The sequence below is a fragment of the Chiloscyllium plagiosum genome, unplaced genomic scaffold (genome assembly GCF_037043375.1).
Source record: "Chiloscyllium plagiosum isolate Xiang-an unplaced genomic scaffold, Cpla_swu_hap1 HiC_scaffold_3, whole genome shotgun sequence".
Lineage (NCBI taxonomy): Eukaryota > Metazoa > Chordata > Chondrichthyes > Orectolobiformes > Hemiscylliidae > Chiloscyllium > Chiloscyllium plagiosum.
The window spans coordinates 12,079,547-12,094,289 of NW_028270141.1; the positions used below are offsets into that span (position 1 = coordinate 12,079,547).

Here is a 14,743-nt window from a genome sequence, read left to right on the forward strand (position 1 = left end):
CTGTCCCAGTGAGGCATGACCGTTTGCATGTTTGGGAAAAACCAGTTGAGGAGTCTTCAGATAAGAGTTGAATGTTTTGATAACTTCAAGTGTTGCATTAAAAGGTAGATTTGTTTTACTCAAACCCTGTTCAACCTGACTCCAGGAGATGAAAATATGTTCACTGTGCGCAGAGATGATGGACTCGAGATCAGACAATTCATGAATTAGGTTTGTTGAATAGGGTTATTCATAAATATATTTCTATAAAAGAATTCTAGATACACTGTTTTGCCATCCATTTAATACTTTTTTTAGAATTGACACTTGATTAATTTAAAACTTTTTAAAGATTACAACCATCCACCAATAGGATACAATAATCACAAATACATTTGAATACAATGATACAGAAATATAAACTTACTGATCAGAGTAATAAAATACACAGCATACTCTCTAATGCAAAAAGACACAAATTTTCAACATCAGTACATTTAACCAAATGTAGTTCCCGTTTATCTGGCTAAATGTTTGTTTCCTTGCAACAGCATACCAATGTGTCACAATATTCAAAGTAAAAATGAATATTAAATCAAATGATATATCAGCGAACATAATGCAGTATTCATAATGAGGGAATGACTAAACTTTTCACTCCTATCTTGCAAGTGTACATACAATACTTAACTCAAATCAGCATAATTTGCTTCAGATTCATGCTATGGATCAAGTTAATTAATTCTCAGTGTTACTTTCAAATAGTGTGAAAAATTGCTTAATAAGAAAGAAATCACCTCACAGTCTGAGTTAATATATTCATTCTGATATCACTATTGCGTTACTTATTAATTGTTGAAGTTACTGTGAAAAGACTGACTTCCATGAAATATATCTAACAAAACCATTGGTACTAACCTGCTAAAAGACATAAGAAACTACATATCTAAAATAATTCCATTGGTTAAAATGGTCTTGGGACAAGAGTGTTGCTAATCACAAGCAACAATATTCATTTGTAAAATCCTAGCATTTTAACAATAGAAATCAGAATTCTGACAAGACCAGGTTAAAGTCTGACTGGTTTACTTGAAAACACAAGCTTATGGAGTGCTCACATGACAAGGGAATAATGTTCCAGATGATTGTGATTTCAAGTAAACCTGTCAGATTATAAACTGGTGTTATGTGACTTACGAATTTAACACTGGCACCTCCACATCTCAAAAATAGAAACCCAATAAATAGTCACTGCACTGATCAACTGATAAAACAAGATATTACTGTTCACACCATCATGTCAGCACAGTTTACAACCATTGGAGTGTTTTTTTTAAATTGTAGTCACCTTTATAATGTGTACCATGATGTACATTAGTTTAGTGATTCAATACAACAGCTATTCAAGTGTTATTGTTTTTGAATTTGACACTGGCTCAACAGATTTTTTATTTCCTTTACTGATCCTTAGTTGTTATTTGTTATTTTGCCTCTGGTAAGGAATTAGCATGCTGTTGGGATGGGGTTGACCGAGGCACAGAGAATTGTTTGGGCATGAACCCAGATTCTTCGATGCGATCGGAAATACAATTTCAGCTGCTGATGCTGACCGAACAATTCTGGCTTTAGCAGAGTGACGTTTTAGTGAGCGGGATTGGCGGGTTGTGGGAGGGGGTAGCTGGGTGGGGAAGCAGGGAGGTGGGGGGTGGGTGGGAGGTGTGGAAAGTGCTGTTCTTTGGATGTTAGACTATGTTCTAATCTGTCTAACCTGATGTCTCTGCTATCACGAGTGACGCTGATCAATGTATTTTTGGATTTAATTCCTTCACAGGATGTGGCTGGGCCAACGTTTATCTCTGGTTTCTAATTGATCTTCAGATGGTGATGATGAGCTACCTTCTCAAAATTTTGCAGTTCATATGGATATTTGATTTGCTACAACTAAGTGGTACATTAGACTGTGCAAGTGTCTCTGGAAGATAACTTTCCCCCATGCACTCCCACATTCAAACATTAATTTAAAGAAAGTGCAACATTAGACATTTGCATGATGTTAATGAGCAATTTGAGGCAAAGTATTCACATAAACAATTAAATAATGGTATCAATGTATCCCTATTGAAAAAAGATTCAATAAAGCGTGGTGCTGGAAAAAGCACAGCGGTCAGGCAGCATCTGAGGAGCAAGAGAGTTGACGTTTCAGGTGCAGATGAAGGGTTATGCCTAAAATATCGACTCTTGCTCCTCAGGTGCTATCTGACCTGCTGTGCCTTTTCCAGCACATGCTTTAGCGACTTTGACTTCTCTAGCATCTGCAGTCCTCACTATCTCCTGAACTAGTGAAATAAAACAATTATCCAACATACTTTGAAAATGTTGGAGGCAGTGAAGTCTATTGATTGCGTGTTTGCAATCTATGCTGCTGTCTTCAATATGTTGTGAATATTTTTGCCTTTTGCATGATTTGCACTGCATTAATGATTCCCATAATTATTAATGATTGCACAAAAGTTGGAATCTCAGTGCACCAAGATTATAATTGATTCACATACACAATTATAAATGAAAAAATGCCAATCTCTCATGTACAAGTCGAATGCCCCATGAAGTACCTGGCTTCCTTTCATATAATTGCCGGATAATATTCCAGGATCCTGAAAGGACAAAACAGGATATAAATTAAGAAGTAGCAAACCATTAAGAGTCAGGTATCACTGTGCATAGTCGGATGTATGACATTGCCCTGCATTGCTCAATGTCAGGGCAAATTTTTAATCTAGAAAATTGGGGTGACAGTTGGAAAGTAGAGTTGATGTAAATGTTCAGCCATTGTCTTATTGAAAGGTTAAGAGTGCTAGGTGGTCTATATGGTCTACTCTTTCCCGATCAGAATTCTTTCTTATTTGCTTTAGAAAGGATAGTGGAATGGGCCCAAATTGCAGGCTAGAGCCTGAATCATCTCATTAGTTCTGCTCATCAAATGGATAGAACATTACAATGCAGTACAGGCCCTTCAGCCCTCGATGCTGTGCCAACAAACCTACGCAGACATGAGGAGAAAGTCTGTCTGAGGCTGAAATTGAATCTGGGTCCCTGGCGCTGAGGCCACAGTGCTAACCACTGAGCCACCAGGCCGTAATGGCTATACACCCAAAAGTCTTCTGTGAACTGGGTCACAACCTGTTGGAAGTCCAAATTTCCATCACAAGGACACCTGTACCAGAGATAGGAGGTTGGCAGACCTTAACTGGGAGACAGTTGCCAATGGCCATGAAGTCTAGAGGCTGCCTTTTTGGAGGGGTACTGGAAGTGGCTAGGAGAAACAGAAAGCCCAGTGAGTCAAGGAGGTGGTCACAAGAAACAGAAGCCAGTGGATTTTGCACTTTGTCAGCATATTGACTTCACCAGCTACAAATGTGACAGTGATTGTCATGCAAAAGTGGATATCCTGGACCACTTCAGGTGATGTTTAACTCAGAGTTCACTGCTGTGACATAAACAATCACCTCATGCATCAAAAGGCTACAAAGATGCACTGCCAATAGATCCAGTGTGACTGCCATAGAGAACACAATGTGCCTGAAGTACTTGCATGGAACAAGCTTTAGCAAGTCATTGTCCTACTCAAATGCTGTAGCAAGGGCTGGATTGCAATTTTATGGCAATAGATTGTTCTGTTATTAGCAGTGATGTTTCATTCGTCATATCGCAATAACAGCTTTTATATCTTATGTAGATGGAAGAAACAGATTCTATAAAAGTGATCTAGGTTGATGCCACCTCGAACTTGGTCCTTTTTAACTCTGTTAAAAGCTCTTCACCTCCCCTTCCCTGATTCCCAACTTCCAGCTGAACCAGCTACCTCCAGGCCTCTACCAGTATCCCAATGAACTGAGCTGTTTGGAATTTGGTTCAGATAACTATTGAGTCTCAATACTGTGAGGTAGGGGACAGCAGATGGCCATTTCACTCAATGTCACTTGAAGTGTATGGCCCAGTTGTTTGTATTTGCCTTTTTGCCATGTTAGACAACATGAAAACCAAGACAAAACTGCAACAATAGGAAGTATGGAAACTCTGGGAGAAAACATTGAGAGACTGCTGGATCATTGGAAAGACTATACAGGAATATTGGATAAAGTTTTAAACATGCTGTGTGATGGTCCAAACTGAACTCAGGTGATTTGCAATACCCCAATATATTTATTTCTCAGACTTTCCCAAATGAACGTGATTTTTGAACAATGGATGCTCACATTGAGTCAGTTCTTATCATATTTCATATTTTGTTTCTTATATTCATATTTCATTTATAGTAATTCATTTTCATTCAAAATGCTAATGCTTCGTAGATTTTCTCTTGCACAATATGCAGTATATAAACATAAAAATATCAAATTGGCAGGAGTTTCTAAAGATGTTAGAAGGTTGAGTAGTTCTTACAAACACTTTAAAATTTCTAGGTAGCCAAGCCCCATAATTAGAATATGAGTAAAATAAGATTCTCCTGGACCTTTGCAGCACATTAAATGCTGCATTTTCTTTAAGTCACACTGTAAAGACTATCTCTATTGTCCATGATTTGTAGATGAGTTGAGGAAATATCCCTGGCCTTGCTGATGGACACAAGAAAAGTGTTAGAAGCCATGACAATGTCAATTGGTCGCTTTTTAAAGATTTCAAATAGGCCCTTCACTTATTTATGGGAAAATCATTTGTCATCTGCATTATATTTTACCTGAAAATCACAATGGATCTCCACTAATAATCTTTATCTCAACATTACCCCATCTAGGGACTTGAGATGGTTATTTAATTATACTAACCTTCTTTGAAAAACGCCTCATCACCAGATGTTCAATAAGTATTTGAAGTTGTACTGGTAACTAGTTTCTAAAAAAGAAATAAAATTGACTCTTATCAAATGAAGCCATTTGTTTGATCTTTCTTTCCACTGTGCTCCAAAAATACCAGAATAAGTCATAGTGAATATTTTAAGAGAGCATCTTATTATACAGGGTTTGCTGAATATGAATCATGCTCTGTCTAATATAATAGTTATACAAGAGTGATTACATTTCAAAGTACTGCATTAACTGCAAAGTGTGATGGATATTGAGTCATAGAGTCATATAGCTCAGAAATGGATCCTTCAGTCCAACTCGTCCATGCCAACCAGACATCCCAATCTGGTCTAGTCCCAGTTGCTAACATTTGGCCCATATTCCTCTCAACCCATCTTATTCACATACCCGTCCAGATGTATTTTAAATGTTGTAATTGTACCAGCCTCCACCACTTCCTCTGGCAGCTCATTCCATACACACATACTCTGCGTGGAAAACGTTACACCTCAGGTCCTTTTTAAATCTTTCCCTTTTCACCTTAAACCTATGCCTTTTTGTTTTGAACTCCCTCACCCTATCCACGCTCCCATGATTTTACAAACTGCTATAAGGTCACCCCTCAGCTTCTGATCCTGAACTTGAAAGATACAGTTGAATAAGAGGCTTTCTTGAATAAGAGCCTTTTTTTCCATAAGAGGTAATGGAAACTAAAGGTGGTAAATGGGGAAGCAAATCAGGGTATTAGCTGGGAGGATATAGTGAATGAAACTATCTGACACAAGCATAGGAACAACGTGTACATACTAACAGAAATGCCCCAATGAGATGATTGAGATCTTGTGGTACTGTCCCTTCCTCTGAGCCAGAGGTCTGTATTTAGGTCCCACATATCCTGGAGGTGTGTCACAGCATATCCCACCAATTGATTAAAGTAACTCCATGAACTGGTTGCAATGAATAAGCCATGTATGCAATTGGAGCTAAAGGATCTGGAGACTCTGAATTGCTTCTGGGTCCCTGGGCTTTCCAGAATGAATCTGCTGTAACTCAGGAAAACACTGATTCTTCACAGTTTTCTCTAGTCATTTCTCAAAACCAGACAAACTACTGCAGAATTTGAGGGCTCAGAATGTATGTAAGATGAGGAAATGAGTTGCGATAGAGACAAAATACACATGGAAAATGAACCAATAGTTACAGGAACTCATTAATTAAAGAGATGGCCAGAATAGATAATCACAACAAGACTTGCTATCGAAAAAAATTGAGATTGTAAATATTTATAACATATATCCAGCTGGATTTTAACCTTTTCTTATGAAATAAGGAACTCCTGAATCAATGAAACATTTCAATTACATGTAAACCTTTGTTTGCAAACTATGAAAAAGGACTTTTTTATAAAAGTACTGCCCCCTCAGTCAATTTATCAAGATAAACATGGGCTCCTAACTGGGCTTCTTCTTGAAAAAGAGCTCTTTCCTATTCTTCAGAATATTCTTGATACCAATATGGATCAGAACAATTGACTTTTCTTCCTTCCTCTCAAATAGCCTCTCATGCCAGCTTGAGATGTGCCTCACTACACCAATGTATCATGTGGGACTCTTAATCTTACCTATATATATACACTCTATCAGCTCCCTCACCCTGGTTATTGAATTGCATACAACTATAACTTTTTCACACAGAGGGTGGTGCGTATATAGAATGAGCTGCCAGAGGAAATGGTAGGGGCAGGTATAATTGCAACATTTACAAGACATTTAGACAGACACATAAATAGGAAAGGGATATGGGCTAAAAACAGGCAACTGGAACTAGTTCAGTTTAGGAAACCTGGTCAGCATGGATGGGTTGGGCCAAAAGGCCTGTTTCCATGCTGCATACCTCTATGACGCTGAGTCTACCGGATGAAGTTTCCCTCTTCATTCTATATCCCCATCTCCACCATCTTGTTTTTGACAAACTCCAGCTCCAAAGTGCCACAATTTGTGTTCTGGTTATTTGAAAGCTAGCACTCTTGTTAGTGAATCAAATGATCCAAGTTCAAATTCTATACCATGGCTTGAGTCCTATCATAGGACTGTACTGTAGTACTTTAGGAGCACTGCACTGTTGGAGATGCTATCTCCTAGACAAAACATTATACTGTATCCTTCTCGGCCTTGTTAGTTGCATGTAAAAGATTCTAAGGCACCATTTCTAAGAAGAGCAGACGACTCATTCCTGACGCCTGAGCCAACATCTATCTCTGAATCAACATCACAAAAAACGATTAAATAAAGCAAATAATTGTGAATGTTAACGACCTGAAACAAAGCAGAAATTGCTGGAGAAACTCAGCTGGTCGGGCTACCAAAAGCTGACTATCTGGTCACTATCTGGCTGGGTTCTTAATAAAAAATACTTAGTTAAATTTGGGTGTTAGTCTGTGATGCTGACATAAACAAAGCAGAACAAACAGAGATCCTGATAACAATTTCTATCCTTATTCTAACAGTTAGCAAGTACATTGTACCTATTGGGGGGGGGGGGGGCGGTTAACTTCTGCAGATGTTGATTCTCTATCTTACCTGGGTTTCCATTTCCTTGCACATGAAAACCCATCTTAGATCTCCATTCTCAGCAAAGTGTGACCAATGTTTGGAACAAACTGCTCTGATACTACTCCCCAATATCTGAGTGTTTCTGTGTGGCCCTCTAACTGCTGTTGCTATCTACTTTAGCATTGCAATACTTCACTGGGGACTATTCCTCCTGACTCCAACTAAAGCCGCAGAAAGCCCTTAGACTAATTAACGGGACCATGACACAAGGTTTTGAAGGAGAGTTACTATTATATTTCCCCAGCATAAAGCAGATCAACAGCTAATACAAAGTGAGAAAGGACAGAGAGGTGAGTATGCCAACTCTAATTTACAACACTAAACTGAAAATTCTGATGATTGATCAAATCTTTCCAATGGCCATGGTTATCTGAACATCGAAATATAAAGTGGGAGTAGAAGTGGGCCATTTGATCTTTCAGCCTGCTACAACATTCAGTATGATACTAGCAGAAAGTGAGGACTGCAGATGCTGGAGATCAGAGTCAAGAGTGTAGTGCTGGAAAAGCACAGCAGGTTAGGCAGCATCTGAGGAGCAGGAGAATTGACGTTTTGGGCATAGGCCCTTCATCAGGAAATTCCCGAAATTACGTCCAAAATGTCGATTCTCCAGCTCCTCGGATGCTGACTGACCTGCTGTGCTTTTCCAGCACCACACTCTCGAATATGATACGAGCTTTCCCTTTATCCCAAACCATATTCCTGTTTTGTTTCAACATCCTTTGCTTTATTTGATATCTAAATATGTATCAATCTCTTTCTTGAATATTTTCAGCTACCTGGCTTCCACAGCTATCTGTGGTTGCGAATTCCACAGATTGACCATCATCTGAGTGAAGAAAAGTTTCCTTATCTCAGTCCTAACTGTCCAATTCATATCCTGAGACATGACTTCTGGTTCTAGATTCCCTGTATCTAGTCTGTCCAGCCCTGTCAAAATTTTATATATTTCGATCAGATCTCCTCTCATTCTTCTAAACTCGGGTAAATACAGCCATAGTTGAACAAATGTCTCCTCATATGACAGTCCTGCCATCCTTGATATCAGCCTAGTGACCCTTTGCTGCACTCCCTCTATGAGAAATACATCCCGCTTTAGGTAGCATGACCAAAACTGCACAAAATACTCCAGGTTTGTCCTCACCAAGGCCCTACCTAACTGCAGTATGTCACCCGTACTTCTAATATCAAATCCTTTTGCAATGAAGGCCAACATATTAAATGATGCTGCACCTGCCTGTCTACTTTGATTGACTGGTGGACAAGGATACCCACATCCCGTCGCACATCCACATTTCCTAACATATGACCATTGAAGTAATACTCAGAAACAAAAACAGAAATTGCTGGAAAAAACTCAGCAAGTCTGGTAACATCTGTGGAGAAGAAGCAGAGATACCATTTTGGCTTCGGTAACGTTTCTTCAGAACACAACAATAATACTCAGTCTTTATGTTTTTCACACCGAAGTGTATAACCTCACACTTAATTACACTAAACTGTATCTGCACTGTCTTTGCCCCCAGGTTCAACTTGTCAGTGGGTGTGTGTTCTGTACGTACAAGGTTTCATGGAATTTAGGAGGAGCGGGTGTCTTCTACCTAACAGATATGTCACCGATGGTAGAATGGGAAGAATGATAAAGTGACAGAAACTGAACATGAACATACCGTCTTTTGGGAAGAATTTGATGATGGTACAACCTTCTGCCTTAAGGCTTCTTGTACCTAATGTAGTAATCAGAGAAAGAAAAATTTAAGTGGGGTGAAGAACAGATGAATTTGGAAAAGGTGGTGATTGCAACTTACCTTACTGTCCATGAGTATACCAAAAATCAAAATACACAACCCCTGAAAACAAAAGTAGAGAAAAGTTGATAAACAAACATTTAACTTCTGACACAAAACACTAGCGTTGATAAATGGCTTATTTGTCTGCTCTATTCTGATATAAATCGTACAATATCACAAGGTTTTCTGACCAGCTGTACCAAAGAGGGCATGGTTGGGACTTTGTTAACCATTCATCCTATAGATAGTAGCTGACCAGATATCTTAAATTAATCTAGTCTCATTTACCAGCATTTGGCCCATATCCCTCTAAATCCTTCCTATTCATGTACCATTCCAGATGCCTTTTAAATAATATAATTGTACCAACCTCCACCACTTTCTCTGGCAGCTCATTCCATACACGCATCACTCTTTGTGTGAAAAAGGTTGGCCCTTAGCTCCTTTTAAATCTTTCTCCTCTCACCTTAAATCTATGCCCTCCATTTTTGGACTCTCCTACCCTGGTGAAAAGACCTTGACTATTCACCCTATTCATGTCCCTCATGATATTATAAACTTGTATAAGGTCACCCCTCAGCCTCTAATGCTCCAGGGAAATCAATCCCAGCCTATTCAGCCTCTCCCTAGAGCTCAAACTCTCCAACCCTGGCAACATCTTCATAAATCTTTTCTGTATCTTTTCAAGTTTCACAACATCTTTCCTATAGCATGGAGACCAGAAATGAATTCCAAAAGTGGCCTAACTATAACAGCCATAACATGACCTCCCAACCCCTGTACTCAATGCACTGACCAATAAAGGCAGCATACCAAATGCTTTCTTCACTATCCTGTCTACGTGGGACTCCACTTTCAAGGAGCTATGAACCTGCACTCCAAGGTCTCTTTGTTCAGCAAAACTACCTAGGACCTTACCATTAAGTGTATAAGTCCTGCTAAGATTTGCCTTTTCAAAATGTAGCACCTTACATTTATCTAAGTTAACCTCCATCTGCCACTCCTTGGTTCATCAGCTCATCTGATCAAGATCCTGTTGTACTCTGAGGTAACCTTCTTTGCTATCTACTACACCACCAATTTTGGTGTCACCTGCAAACTTATTAACTATACCTCTCACATTCACTTCCAAATCATTTATATAATTGACAAAAAGCAGTGGATTCAGCACCAATTCTTGTGGCACACCATTGGTCACAGGGTTCTAGTCTGAAACCAACTGAGCTAAAAAAATCCCAACAGTAACATTAATAGGAATACCACTGAGAATGCTGCTCTGAACTGAGTGTTTGGCTGCTATAGGACTTCCTTGCAGAATGCTGTGATGAAGTCGCTTACTTCATGGTACTTTGCCTTAAAGTGAACCCCAACCTATCATTGAAGGGAAGTGTTTTGCTGCAGAGTTAGGATCAATGCTGATTTTTTTCAGTGCAAGTGCACTGAATGCAGCATTGACATGGTGAAAGAAACTTCTCCTTACACAGGACTTAGGAGCACAGGTAGACCAGTCGACTTTCAATTAGGTCATGGCTGATCTGATCACTTTTCTGCCTGTCCCCTTACCCTTACCCTTAATTCCTTTACTGTCAAAAGTTTATCCAGCTCAGCCTGGAATAAATATAATGACCCAGCCTCCACTAATTTCTTGACAAGCAAATTAATGGGCGCCATCAATAAGTGTCTTACATTTAAGATGGAGGTGAGAGTTTTTGTCTTATTCGTTAATACCTAAAGTAGGTGCTCCCATGCCGCTTGGAGAAATGTAAGTTAGACTATGTCAGTGATCTAAAAAACTCTGGCACTTTTGCTTCCTCTATTGACCTGTTGATCAGCCTGTGTTGAGCTCTTGCCCCATAATATATTGTACCTTTCAACATGCTCAGTTTATTTTATATGAATAACTCCTACATGTTGCACATATAAGCTGCATAAAACTATCTAGCAAAGAGTTATGGGCATTATATGGTACATACCTGGAGTCCACTCAGGATATTAAATGCATAATCTAATATGTTAGAGGAATGTTTATCCAGGAATCCAAATCCAAGTGCCCAAGTGAGACCCAAGACTGAGCTGAGAATAACAACACTTCTACAAATTTGCTTGACTATATTAGAGTCCTTTGTACTGTTGATTGGTTTCTCCCCGACAGTTGGTCGCAGAATCTTAAATATGGTAAGAAATGTAATGAAGATGTTCATTGCAATGATGCTCAATATTGGGACAATATAAAGGAAATGAAGGTAGGTCTCTTCTGCGTTGAGCCAGCATTTCCCTTTTTGTATGTAATGATTTTGGGAAAAGCCAACTGCAAAAGTGCTGATGGAAATTATTAATGGACACAGGTAGCCCAGAGCAAATGACATGATCAGAATTGCTGTTTTGCTGAAATCTTTGAAAAGAAAAATCAAGTGATAAAGAAGCAGAAGTGCCAGAGTAAACATCCAGAAAAACAAAGAAAGATGAAAAAATTTCATTAAGAAAATAGTCACTATGCAGATTGTTGTATTTCCTTTCAGGTATTGAGCCATCATGAAGAACACATAAACTGTAAGTAGGGATAGAATAATATTCAGCATCATTATATGTCGGGCTTGTGAGGTCTTAGTTTTGGTCACATGCTTCCATACAACTGTCTCTATAATAAGACAAATTATCAAACACCCCACAGATAGTCCAGTTGTAATCTGGCTTATAATTTCCAAAATTTTGTCTTCTTTACGTGCAAAAGGTGACATCAGTGAAGAAAAAGAGGTCAGGTGGTCACACTTGCAAATAATGTTGTCTCCATTTGTTTCAGGTCTGCATCCCGATGAACTCCATCCTCCCCCATCATTCTGAGCAAAGTCCCAAAACACACATTTAGCACTGTCTCGCTGAAGTGTACTGTTCAGTAATGAGGAATTTATTTCGATATTAATTGAAGAACTTTCTGCTATTATTGTCACAGCAAGGCTATTCAATATTTCTATGCTGTTTGGTATGTCAAGGATATCAGTCAATGTTGCATATGCAACGCCGATGACAAGGGAACCGTTTGGAAGCTTTGACAGTTCTTTTTCATCAATGTTCACACTATTGCTTGATGATCTGTTTTTATATTTAAAATCACTGAAATAAATTTTATAATCCTTATGAGAATTTGAGTTAATCTTCACTCCCATCAACTGAATATTAGGTTTTGTGATGTTGAAAGTTTCTTCAGTTGAAGAAAATAGGGTGGTAAATTGTTCTATAGACATCAATAGCTGGGAGCTGACGTTGTGTTGTGCCACTGTTTTCCAAGATGACAGGGCAGATTGATCAATAATCGTATTTACTGTGACAAGGAAATTCTGGAAGCACAAGATAGAACTTTATTAGATAACTCATTTTGTTTGGAACAAAATAAATGTACTTGAGAAAGTCAGATCTTACAATGGGAGATCTATCCAGTCTCCCATGCACTGCATTTGTGTCAGTGCATGATAAACAAATTCTTCTTTAACTCCACTCACTTCCTCCCAATAATCCATGGTTGAAAACTGAAAGTGCTGTGAATGCTGTAAATCAGATCTCCCAATGGACAAAATTTCGGAAAAAAGGAATGGGGCAGGTGTCCTGGAATCTGTTCTCACCTGCCGATTTTGAAAGCCCCCTAACTTGGCCTAGCCCAGAGAAAATATCAATCTTATACTTGCCTGTCTTTCTATTCAGATCTTCCCACAAGACCATAGAAAAGTTATGACACAGAATAAGACCATTCATCTCAGTGCCCATTGAATAAACTAGCCACCCATTCTATTCCCACTTCCAGTTCTTGGCTTGTAGCCTTACAAGATACTGTACTTCAACTAAGATCAAGGTTCCTTCTGACTGGTTTCTGTCTCAATCACCAAACTGGGCAGTGATTTCCAGCCAACCACTAGCTTTTTGATGAAAAGGCTGTTTCTTAATGAAAGTGATTCTACCAATCACTTTAGATTTGTGCTGCCTGATAATTGACCTGTCTGCCAGGAAAAACAGTTCTTCGCTGTCCACTTTATCTAGGCCTCTCATTATCTCATACACCTCAATTTAATTACCTCTCCACCTTCTCTGTTCTACATAAAACAACCCAAGTATATCCAGGAAAGCAGATGACGAGTACAAAGCTGGCTGTTCAGCATTTTCCTTTGTTACCTTGCATTTTCTGAACGCATGTGGCACGTATTGGAAGTTGATTCTGGAATTTTTAGCTGCTGCAAGTCTTTCTAGCCAGGAACAATATATTGTTTGTCATTCAGTGGTGACCTTGTAGTATTATTGCTGAACTAATAATCCAGGTACCCAGGTAATGTTCTGGGACATGGGTTCAATACTGGCACATGGCAGTTGAATTCGTAAAAATCTGAAATTGGGAGTCAAGTGATAATCAATAAACCAGTGTCAGGAGAAAAAAAGCTCATCTGGTTCACTTATGCCCTTTAGGGCATCTTTGCCTGGCCTTCAGTCTCACAACATTGTTCACTCTTGACTGCCCTCTGGGTAAATGGGGATGGGCAATAAATGCTGGCCTTCGTCCATGAGTAAATAAAACTAAATTTTAAAATGCAGCTATAGGAAACACACTGCTGACAGGAAACCTAGCCAAACATATAGCTGCTTCAAAGTTGAAGTGCAATCCTGGTCTTCCCCAACTTGGATGGGTGGACAATGAGAGGCCCCAGTGAATTAGTACTCTGCTTTGTTTCTTACTTTCAGGAAAGGTTACCAGAAACTGGTGGCCATGTTTGTGAAATAGCCAAATCAACAATTCTTCACAGTATGATGAATGTTGCTCTTTTCAATGAGTTTTGACAATAATTGCCATTTGTTAATTTTGACTTTTGCTTTACATTATGCATAATTCTTACCTGCATTATGGACTGGTTAACAGAAACATTTGTTAAAGACGAAAAAGCAGTGAGGATGTCAACGGTGGCTATGAGGTTTCCAGGTTCTGTGATAACTTGATTTGTTGAGGTGTTGGCCAATTGCTGCACCAGGCCAGGAAGGTTCTTTGCTAATTCAGTTTTGTTCTTGGTGGACTAGAAAATGGTAATGTTAAAGATTTAGATGGAAAGCCAACTCTACACTATGGCACACATTAGAAAGGAGAGATTTTTATATGTTATGCTGACTTAATCTCTTAGAAATATTAAAAATGTTGGGAGAGCAAATTTCCAGAGAGAGGTTTTCCAAACACACACCATAACTTCACTTCACAACTCAAGAGGGTTGGATAGTTCATTTGACTGGATGGCTGATCAACAGGTTTGTTTCCCACCAGCTGAGGTCAACACGATGGCCCTGCCTTCTCAACCTCACCCCCCCACCACCTGAGGTGTAGTGACCCTCAGGTTAAACCACCACCAGTCATCTCTCTCTAATGAGAGAGCACCCTTATAATCCTCTGAGACTGACAACTTTACTTTTATCTCTAACTTCATTAGAAGAACTGTGGAAAAATCAGGGAAAAGAATGAGAAACAAGAGAAAACTCCCACAGTTCTTCCTGA

At 39.0% G+C, this 14,743-nt stretch overlaps 1 protein-coding gene across 1 annotated transcript in view; it reads right to left on the minus strand.

Annotated features, from left to right (window-relative positions):
• Positions 1-263: 263 nt before the first annotated feature.
• LOC122540913 (adhesion G protein-coupled receptor F5-like) overlaps positions 264-14,743 on the minus strand; it is a 33,315-nt gene continuing 18,835 nt past the window's right edge. Inside the window, exons 6-11 of the mRNA XM_043677206.2 lie at positions 14,100-14,273; positions 11,199-12,560; positions 9,244-9,285; positions 9,106-9,162; positions 4,806-4,872; positions 264-2,633 (exon numbers count right to left, since the gene is read on the minus strand). Coding sequence (XP_043533141.2) covers positions 4,837-4,872; positions 9,106-9,162; positions 9,244-9,285; positions 11,199-12,560; positions 14,100-14,273 — 1,671 coding nt within the window. The 3' untranslated portion in view covers positions 264-2,633; positions 4,806-4,836. The remainder of the gene's footprint in view (positions 2,634-4,805; positions 4,873-9,105; positions 9,163-9,243; positions 9,286-11,198; positions 12,561-14,099; positions 14,274-14,743) is intronic.